This window comes from Babylonia areolata, chromosome 24 (genome assembly GCF_041734735.1).
Source record: "Babylonia areolata isolate BAREFJ2019XMU chromosome 24, ASM4173473v1, whole genome shotgun sequence".
In the NCBI taxonomy this organism is placed as follows: Eukaryota; Metazoa; Mollusca; class Gastropoda; order Neogastropoda; family Buccinidae; genus Babylonia; species Babylonia areolata.
Genome location: NC_134899.1, coordinates 45317873 through 45342872, shown reverse-complemented (window position 1 = coordinate 45342872; position 25000 = coordinate 45317873). Strand labels below are relative to the sequence as shown.

Sequence of the window (25000 nt, the reverse complement as noted above, 5' to 3'; positions counted from 1 at the left end):
ATCCCCCGCCCCCAAGAAAGTTTGACATTTTGGAAAGAAAGGGACTGATAGGGAGAGAAGTAGGTACACCCAGAAAACGGGCAGTGTACACAAGCAACCTGTCCAACAAGTTATTCCAGACCTGCTGTATTTTCACACCAAACATTACCATGTCTGACAGCCCTTATTGTTGTGCTATTGTTGCCTGCTTAAAGCCAGTTTGCCGACACCGTCACGCACAGTCCTGAAATATTGTAAATCCATGGCTGTGACACAAGGGGGTTTGTCTTGGATTACATACAATAAGGCTCAGACTTGAAGAAGTGACCTGACGCAGCCAGGCAGATTATGTCAAGTCAAGGGTGAAGAACTTTAACAGTATGGTCTGGGAATAAGAGTACTGGTGGAAAAACACCTGTCTGTCATTCTTGGCATGCTCCAGTGATCCGCTGAAAGGTGGTGCTTACAGTAAATTTGTGATCAGCACTTTGCCACTGTGACAATAATCCTTGCCTCTAATTCTGAAAACCCCCAAACTCCACTTTATAGGCAGTTTAAGTATCAAAAAGCAGTTGTTGTTCATGACATGCCATGAAATGGACAGGCGGAAGAGCTGCAAACTAAATTCAAACGATCTAAAAGAACATGGAAATACATCTGTGCTACAAAAAAATAGCCATTTTTCTTGTTTTGAACAGGGCAGAAAGTCCAGCAAATTTTGCATTTTCACCAGGCCAAAGTAGCAGTACATAAAAGGGGAAACATGATATCGCAGTAAAAAGAACGCATTTCAGCGTAACCACATCAAATTCAAATCTAGCAGAGAGGACTGTCTCCAAGGATGGTCCCCCACAGTGAATGCAGAATGGAGAAGTCTTGATCTATACACACACCCCAGGGACATACAACACAGCAAGCACGTAGGAGGCCACAGCCTTTCATGTTTCACAAACAACCCTCCTCAATACATAACTGTCTGCAGAAAGGGGTACCTGGTTGCTCAATGGAGCTGTTGGAGTGAATCTGGTCTGTGAAATAGGTTCACAAAATTTATTATGTCAGTGGATCACTGTCTCTGTATGGGTGATATTGCCCAGAGGGGGCCAGACCGGGGCTGCAAGTCAAAATGTAAAACAAATTTTTACCCTTGTTAAATTCATCTGTTCACAGATAATGTGCTGTGTGTGTGTGTGTGTGTGTGTGTGTGTGTGTGTGTGTGTGTGTGTGAATCTCTCTGTGTGTGTGTGTGTGTGTGTGTGTGTGTGTGTGTGTGTGTGTGTGTGTGTGTGTCTGTGTGTGTGTGTGTGTGTGTGTGTGTGTGTGTGTGTGTGTGTGTGTGAACCTAAAATAATGATAAAAACAGGGAACATCACATATACAAGGTATGTAACTCAGTAATATTCCTAATATGAAATGAAATAAAAGATATATACAATACATGCATATATACACAAAATATATAGAACATCTGGTATGCAAGATATATAACCCAATAACATGTAAATGTCTCTCAATACAAACAAACAAAAAATACAACTCTGTATAATACAAATGATATATATATATACAGACATGAAAAGAACTAAAAACTGATAAGTGTTAATATTTATCCGTTCCGTCAACTAATGATCACTTGTTATGATAAACACATTTTAATCATAATGCAAAAATTACCTGTACCCAAAACTATGATGGCGCATCTAATAAAAAATTGAAAAAGCAGTCTCACAAAAACATGTCAGTAATTTTTTCAAAATACCCTTTAATGCAGATTAAAAGAAAAACACTGTGGCATTCAGCAACTGCAATGAAAAAAAAAGTATCCTGTCTACTCATGAAAGAAACCATGAGAATTGATACACTGTAACATGTATTGAGTCTGACACAGTAAAGGTTTAAGCAATTTCCATGTTTTTGTATTGAACATGACCATGACCTGCTTTTTCGGTCATAACTAAACGAACAGTAAATTACAAAGAAAATGATGTAAATGTGTCTTTGTATGCTTTTCTTCTGGAATTACTTTTATCAGCGCCTGTCAACTAACCAATAAACTTTTAAAGCAATTAAGTAGTTAGTAAATTAACAAACTGTTTAATCAACAAACCAACCAATCAACTCTAATCATTTGACTGACCTAACTGACCACTCTCTCCCACTTTCTTTGTGTCACACACACACACACACACACACACACACACACACACACACACACAGAGGCACCCATACATTGCTCACACACTCCTGAATGAATGTATACGAACACAGTCACGTTTCCAGAGAGACAACAATGTATATATAGTATATATACTGATCAGAAACAACTACAGCTGTCAGTTCCTTCAGAGTTAAGACTAAATACATCATAATCAATAAACCAGATTACATGTTTGCACATATCTGATCAGGTAATGATAATACATACATACATACATACATACATACATATATATATATATATATATATATATATATATATATATATATATATATATATATATATAGAGAGAGAGAGAGAGAGAGAGAGAGAGAATCTGAGCATGCTGGTTCGAATCATGGCTCAGCTGCCAATATTTTCTCACCCTCACCAATACCTTAAGTGGTGGTCTGGATGCTAGTCATTCGGATGAGACGATAAACATAAAAGAACCCATGGCAACAAAAGGGTTGTTCCTGGCAAAATTCTGTAGACAAATCCACTTTGATAGGGAAAAACAAATAAAACTGCACGCAGAATAAAAAAAGAAAAAAAAAAAGAGTGGCGCTGTAGTGTAGCGACCGTGCTACAGGGACAGCAGCCTGAATTTCACACAGAGAAATCTGTTGTGATAAAAAGAAGCACAAATACAAATACAATATATATATATATATATATATATATATATATATATATATATATATATATACACACACACATACACAATATAATGAATATATATATATATGTATATATAAATATATATACACACATAAATGTATCAATTTAAAAAAAAATCTGGCATCTAAATGATAGATATATTTATAACCTGGCCGGAGCACTACCAAGACATTAAAACATCTAACTGCGTTTCTGACAGATAAAAAGAACATAAGCAAACTTTATTTGTCCCTGAAAGCAATAAAACAAACAAAGAGTAGCTCTACTTAACAAAAAAATGGTGAACTTACATGTATTATCATCTGTTTCTTCATCTATAAAATTAAGAAGGAAAAAAACCAGAGTACTGATCATGTCAATTATTATGTTGTTATGTTATGTCGCATTACATCAGAGCATTGTACAGTTGTAGTGTCATGTTATGTCATATTGTAATATCATATTTTGATAACACTTACTCTTACACTACAATGAATAAACATAAAATGCACCTTCTAAAATACATTAACATATTATAAGAATATGAAGAATTTCATTTATCATGATGAAAGGAAAGTATTTACAAAAGTGTTATCTTTTTGATCAGAAAACCTTTTTTTTTTTTTAAACATTTTATTTCATTTCTTTATCTATTTTCTTACTTACATTTATTTTCATTTTGTTTTTTTCTTTGAAGATTTATTTATACTTATTTATTCTAATTTTTTATTCATTAATTTGATGACTTACCTACTGATTTGTTTATGAATCTTTTATCTCCCTCCCCCCACCCACTCCCCCCGCTCAAGGCCTGACTATGCATGTTGGGTTACACTGCTGGTCAGGCATCTGCTTAGCAGATGGTGTGTAGTGTATATGGATTTGTCCGAATGCTGTGATGCTTCCTTGTGTAACTGAACTGAACTGAACAGAAAACACATGTTCATGCTTTTCTGCAGTCACCATGAAATGCACTATGTGCATAACAAATGTACAGATTCAGTCTGCATGTTCTTAATCCATACAGGCATGCCTGCACACACACACACACACACACACACACACACACACGCATGCATGCATGCATGCACACCCGCATACACAAACAGATCAGAAACAGACTCACTTTCTTTCCACACATTAATAATTGACTATCAGTTATAATCACTGTTGAACTCCTGGGCATGGGTGGAAATGATAAAAACATATGTATGAATCTGATAATGATTTGAAATACTGGTTTGATCATGATGCAAACTGCATTTTTCTTTGAACACTGTCAAAACAGAGAAATTAATATTTTTTTTAGACCCCCCCCCCCCATTTTCTTGGAAGGCTACATTCTACTATACTATATTCTTTTGACTGTTAGGTTTTTTTGTTCTTTTTATATATATATATATATTTTTTTTTACATTTATCTATTCATCAAATAAGAACTATTGAGTAAGATTTTGATTCTCAATCAAAGTTCCACACACTTGACATTTTCTGTAGAGGCATCCACTCATTATGTGTGTCAATCACTCTTTTCATGTTAAAAAAACCCCATAATTTCAGCAATAACATTACCTTTTTCTTTAAATGATAATAAGTCTTTTCAAGTCTTCTGTGCTATCGGGCTACACAATTTATATTGGCTGTAATGTGTGCTTCCACTTTAAGGGTGTGTTGTGCTTGTTTATATGTATGTATACATAAGTAATGCATACTTCCACTCTTATTAGGGATGTGTATATAAGCTTGCTATATACCTGTATGTATACATAATGATAATCATATGCATACGTGCTGGGTGCACCCTGTCTATGTTTAGTAGATGCATGTGTTTTTTTCTTGTTATCAGTAATATCATACTCGTTTTTTTCTTTGCCTTGAGGGTTTGAAAAAAACAAACAATACAAAACCCCAAACAAACAAACTAGGCATGCTTTTGCTTAACCCATTCCCCCCATTAAAGTAATTTAATTCACTCAAATTCTGATAAAATCATAAATAGACCCTCTGATTACAACTTACCTGACGAAAATGCATTTTTCAAGTACGGGTCCACCGTCAGGAACTCGGCACTCATAGACGTCATTGTTACAGGTCTTTCCTCTGCTGACAGCAGAAATAACGGGAAAGACCATAAAGATCTAGCACCTTGTTTCCACTTCAGTTGTTTTCAAAAACGTGACTGGTGAATCAGACACAGAACAAGGCGGGACCCCGGCAGATAGACAGATGTGTAACTTCAAACACACCAGTTAGCTTCCCTTGTTGGCAAGAGAGCTTTTCAGACTACCGCCATGTCTGTACACAGTTTGTTGCCATGTGCGAAATTTATAAATACAGTCGACAGATTTTTGTTTGTTAAAGATTTTTCAATCTTTGCCTACATTGAAAAAAGTATAATTTCATTACAAATTAAAAAAACAACAACACATTTTATTTAATTGTTATTATTTTGAACACATAATTTGATGACGTAGTCGGTGGCCACAAACAAGGAAGATGGCTCCAGTGGTTCTTAGAGCCTGTTGTAATGTTGTAAAATGGGCTCCTGTCATCTTCATCTCTGCCATTGTGGCATGGTCGTACTATGCCTATGTTGTTCAGATGTGTTTCTGTAAGTTGATGTGTACAGTTGCCTATTAACGGGAACTTGGGTGGATTAAAGGAAACGTTAACGAACGGCTTTCCCGTTGTAGCAGACGGTTTTTCTAGTTGGTCACAGCACTTGTGTGTGTCACTTTTCTCAAATTTTTGAAATATAACCGGGATCACATGTTTGAACGCCATTAAGCCTGCTGTTGATGTTGAGTGTATCTCTAGAACAGGCAGATAAGTATCAAGTAAAACTAAAAGATTCAATTTCATGAATCTTTTAGTTTTACTTGATGTTTACCTGCCAGTTTTGGATGAATCTCTCCTCTCCAAAATTGCTGACCGGTAATCAGAGAAAAAAGAGCAAAAAATGAAAGGGGTCAAGATCATAACATGACAACAGATGAAGCTTGTCAGCACAATAGGCCTCTCTTACCTCAGGTCCTGGATAGCACACATGTGGCACTTTCTCTATCATCCTAAATTTCTTTAATGATTTTGTAATATCACTTTCAAAACAGCACACACACACACACACACACACACACACACACACACACACACACACACACACACAGAGGTTTACCAGTTTTACTTGCTGTTTTATTCTTATTTTGAGTGATACATTGATTTGTGTATGCTAAGTGATATACTTTGCTTTATTTCTTTTTCAGTTACTGTTGAATCCATCGCTGAAAAAGGTATTTCATTTGTGATGATCTCAGTTGTTTCTCTTTCCCCCTTTTATCTTTCATCCCTTCTCTTTCTTCTCTCCTCTCTTCTTTTTTTCATGCTTCCCATTTTCCATTGTTTTGCTAAAGATGTTGGTATTTTATTTAAAGAAATTTAATGTACGTCAGCCTTTTGCCACAATACATGGCAATGGGAGAGGAAAAGAGAATGTGTGTTTGAAATGTATTCATTCATGTGTATCTGAGTAAGAGAGAGAGAGAGAGAGAGAGAGAGATAGAGAGAGAGAGACCTGACTGCAAACTGTGCCAGAATTCAACACGGATACATTACAAAACAGCTTTACATTAGATTCAATATTTTCAGGCCATGACATAATTTCCTGTCAGTTCCTGGCAAAAGTATCCAACAGCATCAGTTGGCGGTACCACTACAATTGCACTCACAGGGAGATTTGCATGTGCGCAGTTCTCTCTCTCTTTTTCGCACACACACACACACACACACACAAACACACACACACACACACACACACACACACACACACACACACACACACACTTGATACAGAAAAGGATTATTGTCCCAGGAATATGTGTGGAAAGTTAAGGAACTCATTTTTTGTTGTCATTACATGTATTAGTTATATAATAATAATAATAATAATAATAATGGTATTTATATAGCGCTGGATCTTGTGCAGAGACAAATCAAAGTGCTTTCGCACCAGTCATTCACACGCAAATAAATGTGTATGTACACAGTATATAAAATGAGATCCAGCAGACACATGGAAGATGCATAGCAGTATTGGGTGCAGGAGAATAGGAAGGGCGGAATGACTCTTTGTCTTTTAATAATGATCTAGCTTGAGAACAGATTAATGTGCAACAGTATGTGGCTGAAAAGTAACCAGTGAGGAAAATGTTATCTGTGTGTGTGTGCAGTGGTTTTGCTGCTGCTGTATCACCCCATCCTGTTCATGTTTGTCTGGTGTTACTGGCAGACCATTTTCACCAAGTGTGGTCAGGTGCCCAGAGATGTGAGTGCATGTTACCTAACGTTGTTTATACATAATGCACACACCACAACACCACACATGCACACATGTGGCACGCTTGCTATAACATGGTTATGCATGCACAGGTACATGTGCGCATGCACACACACACACACACACATACACACACATATATATACACACACATACATGCACACGAGCATACACAAATACATACATGTGCACACACATACACGCACTCACCGAAACATGTATACATGGACACACACACACACACACACACACACTCACACACACTCACACATACACAAACTGTCACACACACACATGCTCACAGTCACACCCACATGCTTTTTTCATTTCTCATGAATGTACCCATTCAATTTATTATCACACATATTTCGTCATTAGTGGTTGATATATATCTCAATATTTTTACTGTTTGTTTATGATAGCAGAGACTTTCACATGACTGTCATCTATTTTGTTGTTAATGTTACAAAATGCTTGGTCACCATATCCTTCAGTTATGATGGGCACAATAGCTGAGTGGTTAAAGTGTTGGACTGTCAGTCTGAGGGTTGCAGGTTCGAATCTCGGTAACAGCACCTGGTAGGTAAAGGTGGATTTTTTTTCTGATCTCCCAGGTCAGCGTTTTTGCAGATCTGCTGGTGCTTGAACCCCCTTCCTGTGTATAGCATGCAGAAGATCAAATACGCACATAATCCTGTAATCCATGTCAGTGTTCGGTGGGTTTTGGAAACAATAACATACCCAGCTTGCACACCCACAAAAACGGAGTATGGCTGCCTACATGCAGGGTAAACAAACAAAATGGTCATACATGTAAAATGTTACATGTCAGTCTGAGTGTGTATGTGTGCATGCCTGAAATCTGATTGAATGACGCAGGAAAAGAATGATGAGCGCCCAGTGGCAGCCATCAGTCAGCTCTGTTCAGGTAGGCAGCCTGTTGTGCAAATGACCCCTTGTTTGTAAAGCGCTTAGAGCTTGGTCTCTGACTGAGGACTGGCGCTATATAAGTATCCATATCATTCATTCATTCTGTCATCATGACTGTTTTCAGTTTTTCCTAGCTCCGTCAGTGGCGGAGAGGCTGGAGACAGAGCCCAATGAAGAGACACAGAAAGAAATGCTGAAACAGATCTCCAGAAAGTTGCCTGTTCAGACCCGCACAATATCAGGCTGTGAGCATCGTTCATCACTGTAATGTGTACTGTACTTGGAATGTGTCTTTTCCACACAGATTTGGTTACAGCTGTTTTATTTACTATGTTTCACTGGTGTGGGGGAATGCGAGTGAGAGTTAAAATTTGTGCCGTATTAATGAACATTAACAGTATTTCATTACCATAAAAAAGCGATGTTTTGTTTACAAATCTTGAATGTCATGGAAGCATATAAATATATTGTGTTTTCTGGTAATTGTTATTTCAGGTTACTGTACTGGTGCAACAGACTGAAGTTGTGGGAACAGATTTCAAGTTCCTTTGTTTATCTCTTGGCTGTTCAGTGTTCTTGTCATTATGTTCATCATTTAACAATCCTGATTCACTGCAAAGTTACGTTTGTGACGGATTTGAATTTTCTTTTATAGAATGGAGGCCCAATCAGATAGTGAGTTAATGTTTATATTTAATATTTAAAAAAAAAAAAGAGATTTCAAATTGTCAGTTCTGTTTGTTTGTTTTTGTTGTTTTTTTGTTTGTTTTATTTTTGCAAGCATTGTTGCATCTTATTCATTGTGCACAGGCACATGTCTACCCATTCAAACCATCATAGAGTGAAGAGATTGCTGGCAATTTTTTGACAGGATAATAATGCACACAGGCATGCAGACTGATAAGGAAGATGTTAATATTTGTGAACATGCTTGCATGCATTATCGTGAGTGGTGAACAATAATTTTGAGCGTATTTGTGTGATTGTGAGGAGGGAACAATCATTCTAAACCCCTCGTAAATAACTGTTTCTTGCATGCATAGCTTGATGTGGTCAACTGTTTCAGTTCCCCGATACTGTGAGAAATGCAAGTGTATCAAGCCAGATCGGTGTCACCATTGTTCAGTGTGCTCCACGTAAGTGCTGATAACTCTGCAGGTTTTCTCATGTATTATCTTCCATTCTGTCATCCCACCTGTGCTCTCTGTCCCATTATACTTTATAGAGAAGCAGGATTGATTGATGGACAGGTTGTAAAACCTGCCTATGTGCCACAAGTGTGGCAGGTAGGAAAATACAGAGTGATACATAACACTGTATGTATAGAATGGGGGTAGGGGGGGAGGGAGGTGGTAGGCTGCATGTGTGTGCGGTTGTGTGTGTGGGGGGATGGGGTTGTGTGTGTGTGCGTGTATGAGAGAGGGAAAGAGGGAGGGAGAGAGAGTTTTGATATGGTTTAGAAATGATAGCATAGGTCTGATGGACAGAGGCAAACATGTTAAGAGACAGATCAAAACTAAATCAAAACATAACAACTCAGCAGTGCCTATGTTTGTGTGTCACTGTGTATGTGTGTGTATGAGAGAGAGACAGAGAAAAACAGAGACAGAGAGAGACTGAGTGAACTAGATCTGGATTATTTAATTCAAAACCATTATTGGTTTGATTAGGGGTAGAAAAAAAAGATATACTGACAAAAAGATTTTTTTTAAAGCAGAAAAAGCACTGTGTATGGATATGTGTATGTGCACATATGTGTATACCTACCTACATACATAAACACATGCATGCATAAATGCACACATGCACACACCCAACAGAACACTCGCATCATGGTTACTCTTAGAAATTTGAGGTATAGCTGATGTTTTCAGTTTAAAACTACTGTTAGGCTCATACCTGGGTTTACATACAGATGATGCTTTCTCTCTCTGTGTGTGTGTGTGTGTGTGTGTGTGTGTGTTTGTATTTATTGTACACACATATACATATTTGTGTGTATGTTGTGTGTGCTTGTGTGTGTGTGTGTGTGTGTGTGAGAGAGAGAGAGAGAGAGAGAGAGAGAGCACTTGCATATTCTCAGAAAAGTGAGACAGTTGATGTATGATTCAACCGTTGTAAAAACAACAATAGAATCATGCCTAGGTTGGTGTTGTTTATCATACTGGTTCATATACAATATATATTTTGTGTGTGTGTCTGTTAGGTGTGTGCTGAAGATGGACCACCATTGTCCCTGGTGAGTTCATGGCAAACTTCTGTCATTGTCATTAGAAAGGCTTCTTTGCAGTTTCCAAAACTTAGTCACATGTTTGAAAAGAAAGAGCGCATACAGTGCCTTGCTTTATACGATAAATTGACTTTTGAAGAGAGCACGTTCGGTTAATCATTTTTACTTTCACATTGGATATTGAACTGATTGGCTGGACATTTTGAAAATCAAGATTTGTGTGCATACATTAAAAAAAAAAAAAAAAAAAAAAATATATATATATATGTATATATATTCTATATCTGCAAGTATGATATATATATATATATATATATATATATATGTATATAGAGAGAGAGAGAGAGAGAGAGAGAGAGAGAGAGAGAGCATGTTGTGTAATTTGCCCAGTGTGTCTACATAACTAGACATGAATTTAAATCTTGTTGGATTAGTTAGATTTAGTTCTGATTATACATTGTTAAAATCTTCATTTTTCATGTTTATTTATGTGGTTGATTTTACTTTTTGTTTGTTTGCCTGAATATATATATATATATATTTCAATCTTCTTTTTTAATGTGCACTATGCAGGGTGAACAACTGTGTGGGTTTTACCAACTACAAGTTCTTTGTACTGTTCTTGGGATATGGTCTGCTATACTGTTTCTACGTAGCTGTATCCTCCCTCAAGTACTTCATAAACTTCTGGACCGTAAGTATACCAGTCTACAGTTCAGTTTGCAGTACAGGAAGTTTTTTTTTTCTTGTCTAATTTTTAAGTTCATATAAAAGTGAATCGTTAGTTGTTCTGGGATTGTTAGATGATAAGTGATTCCAAGTTACGTCATGAAATGATAAAGATTTAAGATTTACATATCACAGTAGTTTTATTTTCTTGAGTTTTTGAAATGATTTTAAAAAAAAGAAAAAAATTTAACCATGGCTGCCAGGTTTTCTGGATTTTATGTGATATATGAAAATGCAAATTATTTCATAGAAAATTGTGGCATTACTTTACAATATCCTTTGACGAAGATGTTCATTTTGTTTCAGAAGAACATAATATAGAAAAACTAAAACAAAAAATCACCAAAAAACAAACAAACAACAACAAACAAAACAACAACAACAACAACAACATTCAACACACAAAAAGCACTCTGTAATGCGCATGCCTGGAAGTGCTGCCAGGAAATTTGTTTTGCAGAAATTGTCATTGATATCAGTCCATCTTTGTTCATGTGTGCTTTGAATGTCGGTGGGCGAAGGGAGGGAATCACTTTGACAAATGTTTTGTACATTTTGGAAAATGAACAAGGCCTGGAAGTCTAAAAGCCATTAGACAAAATAAAGTTCTTTATATCCAGAATGGTTCATAGTACTCCTTTAGATAAGAACTCACACAAACAAGCAGATTGAGGATGGTCCAGAAGATAGGGTGGATGTGTTTAGATTTGTTCCTTCAAATTTATTATTTCCTTCTATATATCTATGTAATTGTGAGTGTTTTTAGACACCTTTCTCTTCCCCTTTCTGTTTGTGTATGCATGCTGGTAATAGGTAATGTGCGTGTGTGTGGATGTGCTTTTGTGCAGACTGTGCCACGCGGTAAACTGTTTATGGTGATTTTTTTTCTTTCTTTTTTTTATGTTTAAATTTTTTTTTTCTTTACAATGCTATTGTCCACAACATTTTCATTGTTTGGATCACAAAGACTTTGTTTTGGTATTTTTGATTCAGTGTTCCAGTTTGAATCTTTGTTTGATATTTTTGATTCAGTGTTCCAGTTTGAGTGTTTCATCTTATTTTTTCTCCTGTTGAATTAGATGGCATGTCTTCTTATAAGCTAAAAAAAGAAAGAAAAATCTGTGAACAATTTTTATTGACTCTCTTGCGTAAACAAAGTGAGTCTATGTTATAACCCGGTGTTTGGTTGTCTGTGTGTGTGTGTGTGTGTCTGTCAGTGTCTGTCTGTCTGTATGTCTGTGTGTCCGTGATAAACATTAACATTGCCATTTTTTCTGGAAATACTTTGTCTGTCAATACCAAATTTGGCTCAAAAATCGTAGAAAAAAAAAATCTTCACAATCATACCAGTAAAAGTTTGTAAGTCTCCTGAATGAAGCCATGTTTCCTGTATCATTAACGGATTATTTCGTTGAGGCCATTTCCGGGATTCCAAAAACACCATATTACTGAATCCCAGTTGCAGTGGCATTGGTGATGCTTAGTGAGTGGACGGCATGATCTCGATTTTCTTGTTTGCAATTAAATGGAAAGAAATACAAATTCTGGACAGAACACATACAGTGACACAGGACATCACTGACATGCTTACTGCATATGAATCTTTTAAAGTGGATACTCAGTTAACTAGAATGACCATAAAAGAAAAATTGAATCGACTGTGTTGTACTTTCCTGGCAGGTGAAACTAAACTTGTACATCTACCTAGATCCAGAGAAAAACGGTAAATGTTGCAGTGTAACTGCGGCGATAGCCATGTCTCCTTTGCCGCAGACTTTAAAGAAATCTGAATTGCCCTTAAAGATTTTTTAAATGCCCAAGATACACCAGAATAATATGATTTGAACAGTGTTCTCATTTCGAATACCACATTTGATTTATCGCCCTTAAAAAAAGCATGCTTAAATGTTAATTTTTTAATGTCATTTATGGATCTGCAATAGTGCAGTAAAGACAACTAGAACATGCCGAGTTTGAATCTGCGTTCAGGCCTTTTTTTTTTTAACCCGAAGCTTTATAATTACAAATACAGAACACATTTTAGTGATTAGATTTTAAAATATTTTTGTTAAAGTGTATCACAAGTGAGTCTTGAAGGCCTTGCCTCTCTTTTTTGTTTTATAATCGGCGTGCCTCAAGTCAAGGTTGATATATCTTGATGCAGATAAACAAAAATAAGTTTTAGTCATTGTCTTTCTGAGATTGATTTTTATTTGTTTTATCATGTCATCCTCTATCTGTGTATGTTTCAGGTCATCTAACCCCTTTTATTTTCTAGCATTTCAGACTTGATGTTGTGCTCAGTGTGACATGTAGAATGAGAAATGAAATTCTTGCTGAACACACACACACACAGTGACACACACACACACACACACACACACACACACACACACACACACAGAGGCATTAACGCACACATACAAGGTTCTTTTTTCTGTTTCTTTGTTCAGCTTGTTTTGTTGATCATCGGTTTTCACTTTTCAAAAAAACGCTTTCATGTTATGATTATGTAAAAAAAAAAAAAAAAATTTTTTTTTTTGGGGGGGGTGTGTGAATATGATATTGTTTTTAGCTATAATCATCAGATTTTTTTCTTTGTTCTTTTGATTTCTTTTTGTTCATGTGTTTGTTGTTTCTTTGCTGTTGTGTTTTTTGAATTATTTTCTAACCCTTTCAGTGCCCCATGATAGAAGATTCTCTCCCCATCTGGTTTGCGAGAAAGTGCTTCAGGATGGAAAATTTCATCTCTGTCATCGTAGGAATTTTTCTATTTCAAAAGCACTAAATTTTCGTGAAATTGTCATAATTGGATAGTGTGTTTATTTTCCTTTTTAGAAAAGTATGGGTTATTTCAATGTTTTTTTCAGTAGATTGCATGCTAGAATTGAAAATAGAAGAAATTTACCCACTGTGATCAAAACATCCCTTGACAAATAGTTGTCACTGTGCATAAAGTAGGCTTGGCACTGAAAGGGTTAAAGCAAGATGTGTATGGTATGGTGCAGCATCAGCAAAGAGAGCACTGTATCATTGACTAAAGAGATTTCCACTGGTAATCATCAGGGGTGGATAGGAATTTTTTTTAATTGCTGTTGTTCCCTTGTTTTTTCTTTCTTTCTTAATTTCCTGATTTTCTGGTTATTTTTCATGTTGGTTGCAAAAAACAAAAACAACAACAACAACAACAACAACAACAACAAAAACAAAACAAAAAAAGTTGATCTCCTGGCTTTGTTTTGTGGTGATTTCTGCCCACTGAAGGACATTACAATATGTGAAAAAACTAATCTCTTTCTTAAACTTTGAGTACCTGTATTTGTTGAGACATAATTTAAAGTTGCGTTCATATGCTCAGAGTTTGGAAGTGCTCCTCAAATTCTGAAAGTGAGGAAGCCTTCAGCACCTCCCTGTCACGTAAAATGCTGTCAGAAAATTGTACTGTGTCCTGTTCCATTTATCTCACCAACTCAGAGCATTAGAACCCATTCTTTGAGTGTTGTCATTATTATATTGGTGTGTGTGTGTATGCATCGGTGTTCTTGTGAAATGAACCACAGAGGTTTGAAAAGCAGTACACTTTATAAGACTCATTATGAGTACAGCTGCACTGTATATTTGATGCTATGAAATCTACAGCTGTCAGTTTATCATGGTTGGATTTTATTTTGATAGACAGTCCTGATATGGCCCTGTGTGGTCGGCTGGAGTCTGATCAGCAATGTCTGATGTCAAGTTTTTCTGTTTTTAAAATCTGTACAGTTGATGCTGTGACATCTTTTGGCTGGTGGTTAGTCAGTACTGACATGACATGTTTCAACATGTTCAGTTTCAGGGGAGGGAGGAAATGGCAGAATAGTGAAGACACTTATCTCCCAGTATAGTGTCCATGAGGGTCTGGCTTTGAATCCTGGTCTCACCCTTTATAGTTTTTGGATGAGATGATAATCCAAGGCGCTGTGTGCACTTAAAAAGAACCCTTTGCGACATAAGTGTTGTCCTCGATAAAATTCTGTAGAAGAAATCCACACTGATAGGTGCACAAACATATATGCATTTTTGGCTAGCAGATGTGGTGTGGTGTATATTAATAATAATAATAATAATGATAATAGTATTTATATAGTGCTGAATCTTGTGCAGAGACAAATCAGAGCGTTTTTGCACCTGTCATTCACACGCATGCATAACTCTAAAACTGGAGAAACTGAAGACAAGGAAGAGGCAGGGAAGGGAGCCTATTTTGTGAAGAGGTGGGTTTTAAGGCCAGACTTGAAAGAGCTGAGTGCGGAGACTTGATGAAGCGAAAGAGGAAGTTCATTCCAATTGCAAGGTCCAGAGACAAAGAAAGAACAGCGGCCAACAGTCGAGTGATTGAATCTGCGTATGCGTAAACAGAGTGGATCCGTAGTCAATTGTAGAGAGCGAGATGGAGTGTAGATGTGAAGCCAGCCACAGCGATAGGAAGGGGCAGATTTGTGAATACATTTATAACATAGAGTGCTGATCTTGTACTTAATTCTGTGTGAGACGGGGAGTCAGTGGAGATGTTGCAAAAGAGGAGTGATGTGCTCAGATCTTTTCTTTCTGAAAGTAGTGATGCCTCCTTGAGAAAACTGAAACTGAATCTGTTTCAGAGTGGTTCAGGGCGTGGGATAGAGCGCTTCCATGTCTTGTTCCTCTTCTTTGTGGCCATCATGTTCGGTATCTCCCTCATCTCTCTCTTCTCCTACCACATCTTCCTGGTCTGCAAGAACAGGTCCACACTTGGTGAGTGGATGCAGGGTTGTTCCTCTGTATGTTTTGCAGTGTGTGTGTGTGTGTGTGTGTGGTGTGTGTGCGCATATGTCGGCATCTGTGTCTGTATGTGGTATGTATGTGTGGGTGTGTGCATGTGTGTGTGTATGTATGTGTGTGTGTATGCGTATGTGTGTGTGTGTGTGTGTTTGTGCATATGTCTGCATCTGTGTATGTGGTGTGTATATGTGTATGTGTACATGTCTGTGTGGTGTGTGTTTGCATGTGGGTGTGTGTATGCATGCGCATGCATGTGCATGTGGGTGTGATGCTGCAGTTGTGTGGATTTTGTGTTTGTGTGTATGTGCAATTTTCTTCAAGCCACATGAACACACTTACTGATGATGATTATAAATTTATTTCTGAGCTAACAGCCTTTATTGTTTGATGGCTGATGTAAACTGATGAAATACACTGCAGTAATGTGTGTCTAAGCACATCCTGTAATGTAAGATAGAAGAGAGTGATCACTGAATATATATAAGTATATATATACATACACGTGTGTGTGTGTGTGTGTGTGTGTGTGTGTGTGTGTGTGTACATACACATATGTACACACACACACACACACATATATATATATATATACATATATATATGAGTATACAAGAGAGTATAACTCTTAGTATAGAAAGTATAGAAGTATAGAAATACCTCTTTGAATTGTACACATACCCAGTGCCATCCCTTCCACAAGTAACACTGTTGCTTCAGATGTCTTTACAGATTGACTGTAGGGGCACAACTGATGACCTGGCAACAAGTGTGCTGATCTGTTTGTGGTGTGTGTGATGTGTGTTCCAGAGGCGTTCTGGGCACCAGTGTTGAGCGTGTCAAGTGTGCTGATCTATTTGTGGTGTGTGATGTGTGTTCCAGAGGCGTTCCAGGCACCAGTGTTGAGCGTGTCAACAAGTGTGCTGATCTGTTTGTGGTGTGTGTGACGTGTGTTCCAGAGGCGTTCTGGGCACCAGTGTTGAGCGTGTCAACAAGTGTGCTGATCTGTTTGTGGTGTGTGATGTGTGTTCTAGAGGCGTTCCAGGCACCAGTGTTGAGCATGTCAACAAGTGTGCTGATCTATTTGTGGTTTGTGACGTGTGTTCTAGAGGCGTTCTGGGCACCAGTGTTGAGCATGTCAACAAGTGTGCTGATCTATTTGTGGTTTGTGACGTGTGTTCCAGAGGCGTTCTGGGCACCAGTGTTGAGCGTGTCAACAAGTGTGCTGATCTGTTTGTGGTGTGTGATGTGTGTTCCAGAGGCGTTCTGGGCACCAGTGTTGAGCGTGTCAACAAGTGTGCTGATCTGTTTGTGGTGTGTGATGTGTGTTCCAGAGGCGTTCCGGGCACCAGTGTTGAGCGTGTCAACAAGTGTGCTGATCTATTTGTGGTGTGTGACGTGTGTTCCAGAGGCATTCTGGGCACCAGTGTTGAGCATGTCAACAAGTGTGCTGATCTATTTGTGGTGTGTCTGACATGTGTTCCAGAGGCATTCCGGGCACCAGTGTTCCAGACAGGCCCAGACAAGGACGGCTTCAGCCTGGGGCGGGCGGCCAACTGCCGTGAGATCTTTGGGGAAGAGCCACGCTTGTGGTTCCTGCCTGTCTTCAGCAGGTAATAGCTGTCATGGTGCTGACCTCCCCTCCCTCCTCCTTTCAACACTTTGCTTACGCCACCTCCTGTAATCGCTGCTCTGCAAATAATGAATTTTACTGATTTTTTTAACCGAAGTATATGCTTTTACACCTTGTACAGCAGCTTTTTCTTCCTTGGTGTGGAGTGAAGATGTTTGATTTGGGTTTTGAAATGAAATGAGAGAGTTGTACTATGTTTTAGAACTGACTGATGATTGTTACTGAGCTCTGAATCGTCTTGGGACAGTATTGTTACAGCAGTATGTTCGTGAGCTTCAGAGAGATCAGAGCTGTTGTCAGAAACATGACTAGGTGCAAGTCTGTATACATACTGAACCTAGGAGGATATACTTTGTTAACACAGAGTCAGGTGAAGCAAACTGAAACTGACTGCTGTCGTTCTGATGAAAACAGGATTGAATGATAAACAAGGTCCTCTGTGAATATGTGTTTTACAGAAAGAAAATTATTGATTTGGGGCTGTGCAACTATAGATGATCCATTGTAATTTAAATGATACCCTTAAGAGTTGTTCCATCATTGCCTGTATTGTAGTCGATACTCATGTTGTATGTTGTACTTGTGCCAGTTTTCAGTTTTTTTCTGCTGCCTGTCTGTCTCCCCTTTGTTTTCCATCTTCTGTGCATAAGTATGTGTGTGAGAGAGAGTGTGTTTGTGTAAGTGAATACCTATTTTCAGAGGAGATTTATCAAAGAATACAATCTCTATGACTGGATTTTTCCTTTATCAGACTCTTGTTTTGAAACTGAAATCTGTGTACATTTGAAACCGAAATCTGTCTACATTTTTGAGGAAGCGTGGTTTTCTTCCTCCGTCCCTCTTATTTATCTGTTTTAACTAAGCTGTCAGGAAGCACAAAGCAACATAAATTGAAGCTGTGTGTCAGTGTAGGATGTGCAGCGAATGTTAATGTGCTTGTTTGTTGTTTTGAAAACCTTGTACTGTCCAACCCAGATGTGGCCTTTGTTACTGTCTGTTTTGTAAACAATGCTCATGAAATGGGAATGATTTAACAATAAATAGAAGTTGCAAAAGTGCTCAGACATTCGAAAAAATAATTTTTGGATGAACAAATGTCAGTGCCATTTTTTTTTATATCCGGGATACTACTGTACATACAAATTAACAACAAAGAAAATGTAGGATCATTTTGACCACCATTAAAATCACATTGCTTTGCATCTTCATGGAGCCTTTCAGAAAATGGGAAGTAACAAAGGTATTGTTTTTTAGTTTCTTTCACGTGAGTGTAGTATGTTCCTGTTAACAGTTAGCACTGGAGTGTAAAAAAGTTTACACTACAATTTATAAAAAAGAATGTACATACTGATGTATGTTGTACACCTCCCCATCCAAAATGTCCAGGGATATCCCATCATGTTTGAATTGAGTCGGTGATATGTCAGAAGGATAAACAACTTACAATAATTGGACTTGAGCAGATGAATTACATTGACGGTGAATCAGAGCCTAGGTACACAACATTCAGTCTGCCTTCAGTCTTTCAGTGTCATGCTGTCTCAGCAGATTTAGCTCTTTGTACCCCGAGTACTGATTTGTCAAACACCCAGTTGCTTCCCTTGGACCGATGGATGGATACTTCATACTGCAGTGGGCACCAGTTTTCTTTTCTGAGTCAGTTGTATTCTCACTCGTTGCGGTACAGCTTGTTGGCTTTAGGCTCTACGGTGTTCACCAGTGATTTCAAGTGGATTGAGTGTGTCTTCTGATGGGGTGTGTGTTTTTTGTATGATGTATGGCTTTGACGCCGTTCTTTCTCTGTCTCTGGACCTTGCATTTGGAATGAACGTCCTCTTTCGCTTCGTCAGGTCTCCGCACTCAGCTCTTTCAAGTCTGGCCTTAAAACCCACCTCTTCACAAAATAGCCTCCCTCCCCTACCTCTTCCTTGTCTTCAGTTTTTTTCAGTTTTAGAGTTGTGCATGCGTGTGAATGACTGGTGTGAAAGCGCTTAGATTTGTCTCTGCTCAAGATTCAGCGCTACATAAATACTATCATTATTATTTTTTCGACAGTGCTCTCAGCTGTTCAAGGGTTGGTCCACAGAAACTGCAGTGCAACTGCACTGATGGGGTGCAGAGTGTTAAATGACTGGGGATGTTTGTGACTACTGAGATTGAACTGTTGCTTTCATTGTGAACATGTCAGAATGTGTATTCCAATCTTGATGTTCATTAATGAGCTAGTTAAAAGAATTTGCAGTCAAGGAATGATTAACAATTACACAAAACTACTATTTTGAAAAGAAATCTAGAAAGCAAGGAGCAACTTTATATGTATGTATATATATATCTTAAAAAAATATATTTAAGACCTATGATTGGTAATTCAAAAAGTGTGTGCTGACAGATTGAGATATCAGGTCTTTGTAGGTCTGATCTCTCCTGTTTCTCTGTTTTTTTCCCTTTCCTTTCTCCTCTGTTCATTTCTTTCTTTCTGCACAAGACATGAGCATTGATGGCTTTGACTTTTGTTTATAGTTGAAGTGACATTTCAATACACACTCATGCAGTCCCATGTACACTAAACATTTACACAACACAACACACACACACACACACACACACACACATGCATACACACACAAACACACACACACATGTACACACTCATGTACACACACACATACACACACACACACACACACACTCACTCACTCACTTACTCACTCAGTCGTTCTGTGTGACTTGAGACAGTCTTTAGTCTTTTGAGTCAGATCAATATTCAAACTCAGTAGGATCTGCCGACATGCACAAAAATGAAGCACTGTTGGTGCATGAATCTCCTCCGGAAGTGAATGAATGTGGCTGCATGCTTGTGCAGTACCTCTGACCTCTTTCTATACCCTGCTGCATGAAATGTTGATGGCGATTGGCTGTTTAGTGACCTACATTTATCGTGATTGGCTGGGTAGTGGTCTGGGTCTGTAAGTGCACACCATTTTTTTTCTCTGTGCTGCGGAACAGTCTAGGAGACGGAGTGTCATTCCCATCGCGCTTGCAACCTGTAGTCAGCTATGACACCATGGGAAACACCCCCAGGTCAGCGCCACCTTCTCACAGTCACCTCCCTTCGTTGTACACCTCCCAGCATGCAACTTGGCTTCCTTTCTGTGCCTGTGCATATTCACTTTTTTTTTTTTTTTTTTTTGGTTCTGTTTCGTGGGCAACCATTTGTGTAGTTTGGTTTCTGTTTGCTTTGCTTTTATTGTGTCACATTTTTTGTCTTTTCCTTTTCATCTGTGGGGAACAGAGCATGAGGTTTTAAAAGTTTAAACATTAAAAAAGGAAGTGAAAGAACAGGCAAAAAAAACCAAAAAAAAAACAACAAAAAAACGCAATGGCTAATTAGAAGTTAATTTTTACTTGTGGTATTTCAAATACTGCAGTGATGTAAGTCATTTCATCAGTATACAACTTGAGCATTTTTATGAATTGATCTGCTCCGCTGACAGGCACAGAGGGCATGAGCATAAGATGAGAGTGTTTGGATGAGAGAATGTTCACATAAATGTTACCTGTATTACCAAAAACAGGTAATCTCCAGGTTGAATGGACAACACCACTGAAGTCTGGGAAATACCTGAGTGAAAACTGCTGAATTAGCAGCACGTCTCTTACCTTAACACACAGAAAGGATCAGGAATACATGCAACAGTGTCAGCAGCTCCTTCTCTCTTTGGAATGCCAGAAGAACAGCCAGGACTCCCCCCTTGGAACACCAGAAGAACAGCCAGGACTTCTCCCTTGGAACACCAGAAGAACAGCCAGGACCTCTCCCTTGGAACACCAGAAGAACAGCCAGGACTTCCCCTCTTGGATCACCAGAAGAACAGCCAGGACCTCTCCCTTGGAACACCAGAAGAACAGCCAGGACTTCTCCCTTGGAACACCAGAAGAACAGCCAGGACTTCTCCCTTGGAACACCAGAAGAACAGCCAGGACTTCTCCCTTGGAACATCAGAAGAACAGCCAGGACTTCCCCTCTTAGATCATCAGAAGAACAGCCAGGACTTCTCCCTTGGAACACCAGAAGAACAGCCAGGACTTCCACCTTGGATCATCAGAAGAACAGCCAGGACCTCTCCTTGGAACACCAGAAGAACAGCCAGGACTTCTCCCTTGGAATACCAGAAGAACAGCCAGGACTTCTCCCTTGGAACACCAGAACAGCCAGGACTCCCCCCTTGGAACACCAGAACAGCCAGGACTTCCACCTTGGAACACCAGAAGAACAGCCAGGACTCCCCCCTTGTAACACCAGAAGAACAGCCAGGACTTCCACCTTGGATCATCAGAAGAACAGCCAGGACCTCTCCTTGGAACACCAGAAGAACAGCCAGGACTTCTCCCTTGGAACACCAGAAGAACAGCCAGGACTTCCCCCTTGGACACCAGAAGAACAGCCAGGACTTCCCCCTTGGAACACCAGAAGAACAGCCAGGACTCTCCTCTTGGAACACCAGAAGAACAGCCAGGACTTCTCCCTTGGATCATCAGAAGAACAGCCAGGACCTCTCCTTGGAACACCAGAAGAACAGCCAGGACTTCTCCCTTGGAACACCAGAAGAACAGCCAGGACTCCCCCCTTGGAACACCAGAAGAACAGCCAGGACTTCTCCCTTGGAACACCAGAAGAACAGCCAGGACTCCCCCCTTGGAACACCAGAAGAACAGCCAGGACTTCTCCCTTGGAACACCAGAAGAACAGCCAGGACTCTCCCCTTGGATCACCAGAAGAACAGCCAGGACTCTCCTCTTGGAACACCAGAAGAACAGCCAGGACTCTCCTCTTGGAACACCAGAAGAACAGCCAGGACTTCCCCCTTGGAACACCAGAAGAACAGCCAGGACTCCCCCCTTGGAACACCAGAAGAACAGCCAGGACTCCCCCCTTGGAACACCAGAAGAACAGCCAGGACTCCCCCCTTGGAACACCAGAAGAACAGCCAGGACTTCCCCCTTGGAACACCAGAAGAACAGCCAGGACTTCCCCTTTGGATCACCAGAAGAACAGCCAGGACTCTCCCCTTGGAACACCAGAAGAACAGCCAGGACCTCTCCTTGGAACACCAGAAGAACAGCCAGGACTTCCCCCTTGGATCACCAGAAGAACAGCCAGGACTCTCCTCTTGGATCACCAGAAGAACAGCCCGGACTCACCCCATCCAGACAGCCAGGACTCCCAATATGAACACCAGGTGGACCTCCCACCCATAAAGACACCCAGGACTCACCCTCTCAAACAACACAACCCTCATCGAACCAAGACCCAAGCACAGAACAACTCAACCTAAAGGGTGTCTGTCAGTAGGTTATTAAACTCAACACTGAGAAGGGAGGAGTTTGGTTTTTAAAAGACAGCTGCCTGTCTGAACAAAACAGGAAGAAAAAATGGAATTCAGTCATCATTTATTGTCCTGTCTCCTTAATTACTTCCTCAAAAAACAGGACAAAAAGAACAGAAAAAAACCCTGACGAAAGTCTAAATTTCATCCTTCAGATTGTCTGTCTTACAAATTTAGAACTATGCACTAGTGAGCAGTCTGTGCTCATTCTGTGAGCTGTAATCTGAAAAATTATGTCATCTGCGTGGCTGGAAGAAATGAACTTATCCACGATTGAAACAGAGTGTTTGCGCACACAGTTGAGTTCAAGCCAAGGTGTCTGTGATCATTGATAATACACTCTGGTGTTCAGTACACTGCACCCACTGTACTTCATGGTATTGATGACCTGTTTTCTCTGCTGGATAAGGTACCTTAAAAGGAAAAGGTATGTTCTATGATTGTCACCTTATTTGTTCACAAATAGAAATGATAAATCCACACATAAAAATTGATCTGTAGTATACACTTGGAATCAACTCTGCTTTGATCAAAAAAAAAAAAGGAAATATTTGTATTTGTGTTTCAGAACATAAGGTGCTTGTACTTTAGCCAGTCAGTGGCTTTTTGTGCTTGGCATGTGCAGATTGAAATGCACACAGACATGGTGCCTTCTTCTGGACTTTGTTTTCTTGCACTCACATGAATTTTCTGTTTACACCTGTCTGCTAATCCTTTTCTATTCAGTGTCATGATTTGGTGCACTTGAAGACAGTGTCTAAAATCATGCTATGGTAGGTAAACTACAGATTTGCAGGTGTGTCCAAGTCTTTGTGATAGCCTTCCAGCTGCTGTCGACAGCAACAAGAAAGAGTTTGTGTTGTCAGTGTTATCTGTGGGTCACTTTTGACTCTCTCACTCCTGGCTGTGGACAGGTGAAGAGGCTCCAGGGTGTATAGGTTTGGAGTGGATGAAGTGGAGGCATTTTTTCATGGACTGCCAGGTTGCAAGTGCTGTGTGCACAGACCGCTCTCAGTCCTTGGTGAACACTGCTTCATGAAAGCTCTGAGATGTTCCTGGTGGTCAGCTGTGTTGACAATACCATCATGTCATTGACACAAGATGCTTCACAATCACATGGATTGTTCTTGTGTGCTGATCTACATAAAAAAGTCCCCCCCATCCCCCCCCCCCCTTTTTTGTTTTGTTTAATTCAGTGAAAACCATCTTAGGCCACACAAAAATGTATGCAGTTGTCAAAATCCAGAGGTTCTCCCTACACCTTAAAGTTAAAAAAAGGTGAAAGGTTCCATAGCATTTTACAGCCATTGGGGTAGTGATTTTCTTCTGTGTCCAGGGCTTGGCATAGGAAGGCTAGGCCTAATCCTCTTCTTCCACTGTTTTAACCCACCCTGAAGTTGGGTACCCACTCACCCCTGGGTGGAGTGAGGAAATTGGAGAAAGTGCTTTTCTCTTTAATTTTACTCACTGATGCCGAGTTAAACTGTTTGACTGAATTAATATTTGGTGGATGAATCAATGATCATAGCTCACCTTTATTTCTTTGTCAGTCAGAACAGGAAATGCCTGAAAACAGGTTTGCCTGGGGGAACGCTTTCTTTATCGCCATTGATTTTATGAAATTTTATCCATGTCTCTGTTAGTGGAGAGTCTTACCTTTCTGTTACTTCCTTTAGTTCTCTGTACATTGTTAGTAACAGTTGTATTGTTTTTTCCCATTCTTTGATGGGAGGGCAGCCTGCTTCACAACAGTGGCAGGAGACGCTGTGGCATGTCATCTCTCTGAGAATCTCTGAGAAATTTGCATGTGTTATTCCTCCTACCTGTCTCGCCCCTCACTCCCTTGTTTCATTGGGTTTAATGTTGGTGTGGTGGGAATCCTTTTTTTCCCCTTCTTCTTCTACAGTTTGAATTTTTGATACAAGACTAGTAGTGCTACTCTTGATTATTCCTCATATTACTGTGGAATGTAGAACTAGTCAGTTTTGCATGCTAAAACAATATAGTACTCTGTTTCGCATGCTACAACAATGTATTACCGACTGTAGGTCACTACATCAAACTACAGTATACTAATCTAAAGTAGAAGGTTTAAGATCTCATAGCCGTTTACAGCCATCAGGTCTGT

At 39.3% G+C, this 25000-nt stretch overlaps 2 protein-coding genes across 8 annotated transcripts in view; one reads left to right on the top strand and one right to left on the bottom strand.

The window, feature by feature from the left end:
• LOC143298835 (von Willebrand factor A domain-containing protein 3B-like) overlaps window positions 1–5131 on the bottom strand; it is a 61908-nt gene extending 56777 nt beyond the window's left edge. For 2 of the 3 annotated variants that reach the window (XM_076611831.1, XM_076611833.1), the window contains exons 1-2: window positions 4856–5131; window positions 3148–3171 (exon numbers count right to left, since the gene is read on the bottom strand). In XM_076611831.1, the coding sequence (XP_076467946.1) occupies window positions 3148–3171; window positions 4856–4919 (88 nt within the window). In that variant the 5' untranslated portion in view covers window positions 4920–5131. The remainder of the gene's footprint in view (window positions 1–3147; window positions 3172–4855) is intronic. The other variant, XM_076611832.1, reaches the window with a different exon arrangement.
• Window positions 5132–5315: 184 nt separating this feature from the next.
• The window catches only part of LOC143298485 (palmitoyltransferase ZDHHC15B-like), a 39619-nt gene continuing 19934 nt past the window's right edge, over window positions 5316–25000 (top strand). For 3 of the 5 annotated variants that reach the window (XR_013057392.1, XM_076611297.1, XM_076611298.1), the window contains exons 1-10: window positions 5316–5447; window positions 6100–6126; window positions 7063–7157; window positions 8224–8344; window positions 9166–9235; window positions 10306–10338; window positions 10903–11023; window positions 15696–15828; window positions 17339–17465; window positions 20492–20566. Coding sequence is in view for 4 of the 5 variants with exons in the window: in XM_076611297.1 (XP_076467412.1) it covers window positions 5333–5447; window positions 6100–6126; window positions 7063–7157; window positions 8224–8344; window positions 9166–9235; window positions 10306–10338; window positions 10903–11023; window positions 15696–15828; window positions 17339–17465; window positions 20492–20566 (917 nt within the window). In the remaining variant the exon portion in view is untranslated. The remainder of the gene's footprint in view (window positions 5448–6099; window positions 6127–7062; window positions 7158–8223; window positions 8345–9165; window positions 9236–10305; window positions 10339–10902; window positions 11024–15695; window positions 15829–17338; window positions 17466–20491; window positions 20567–25000) is intronic. The other 2 variants (XM_076611299.1, XM_076611300.1) reach the window with 1 other exon arrangement.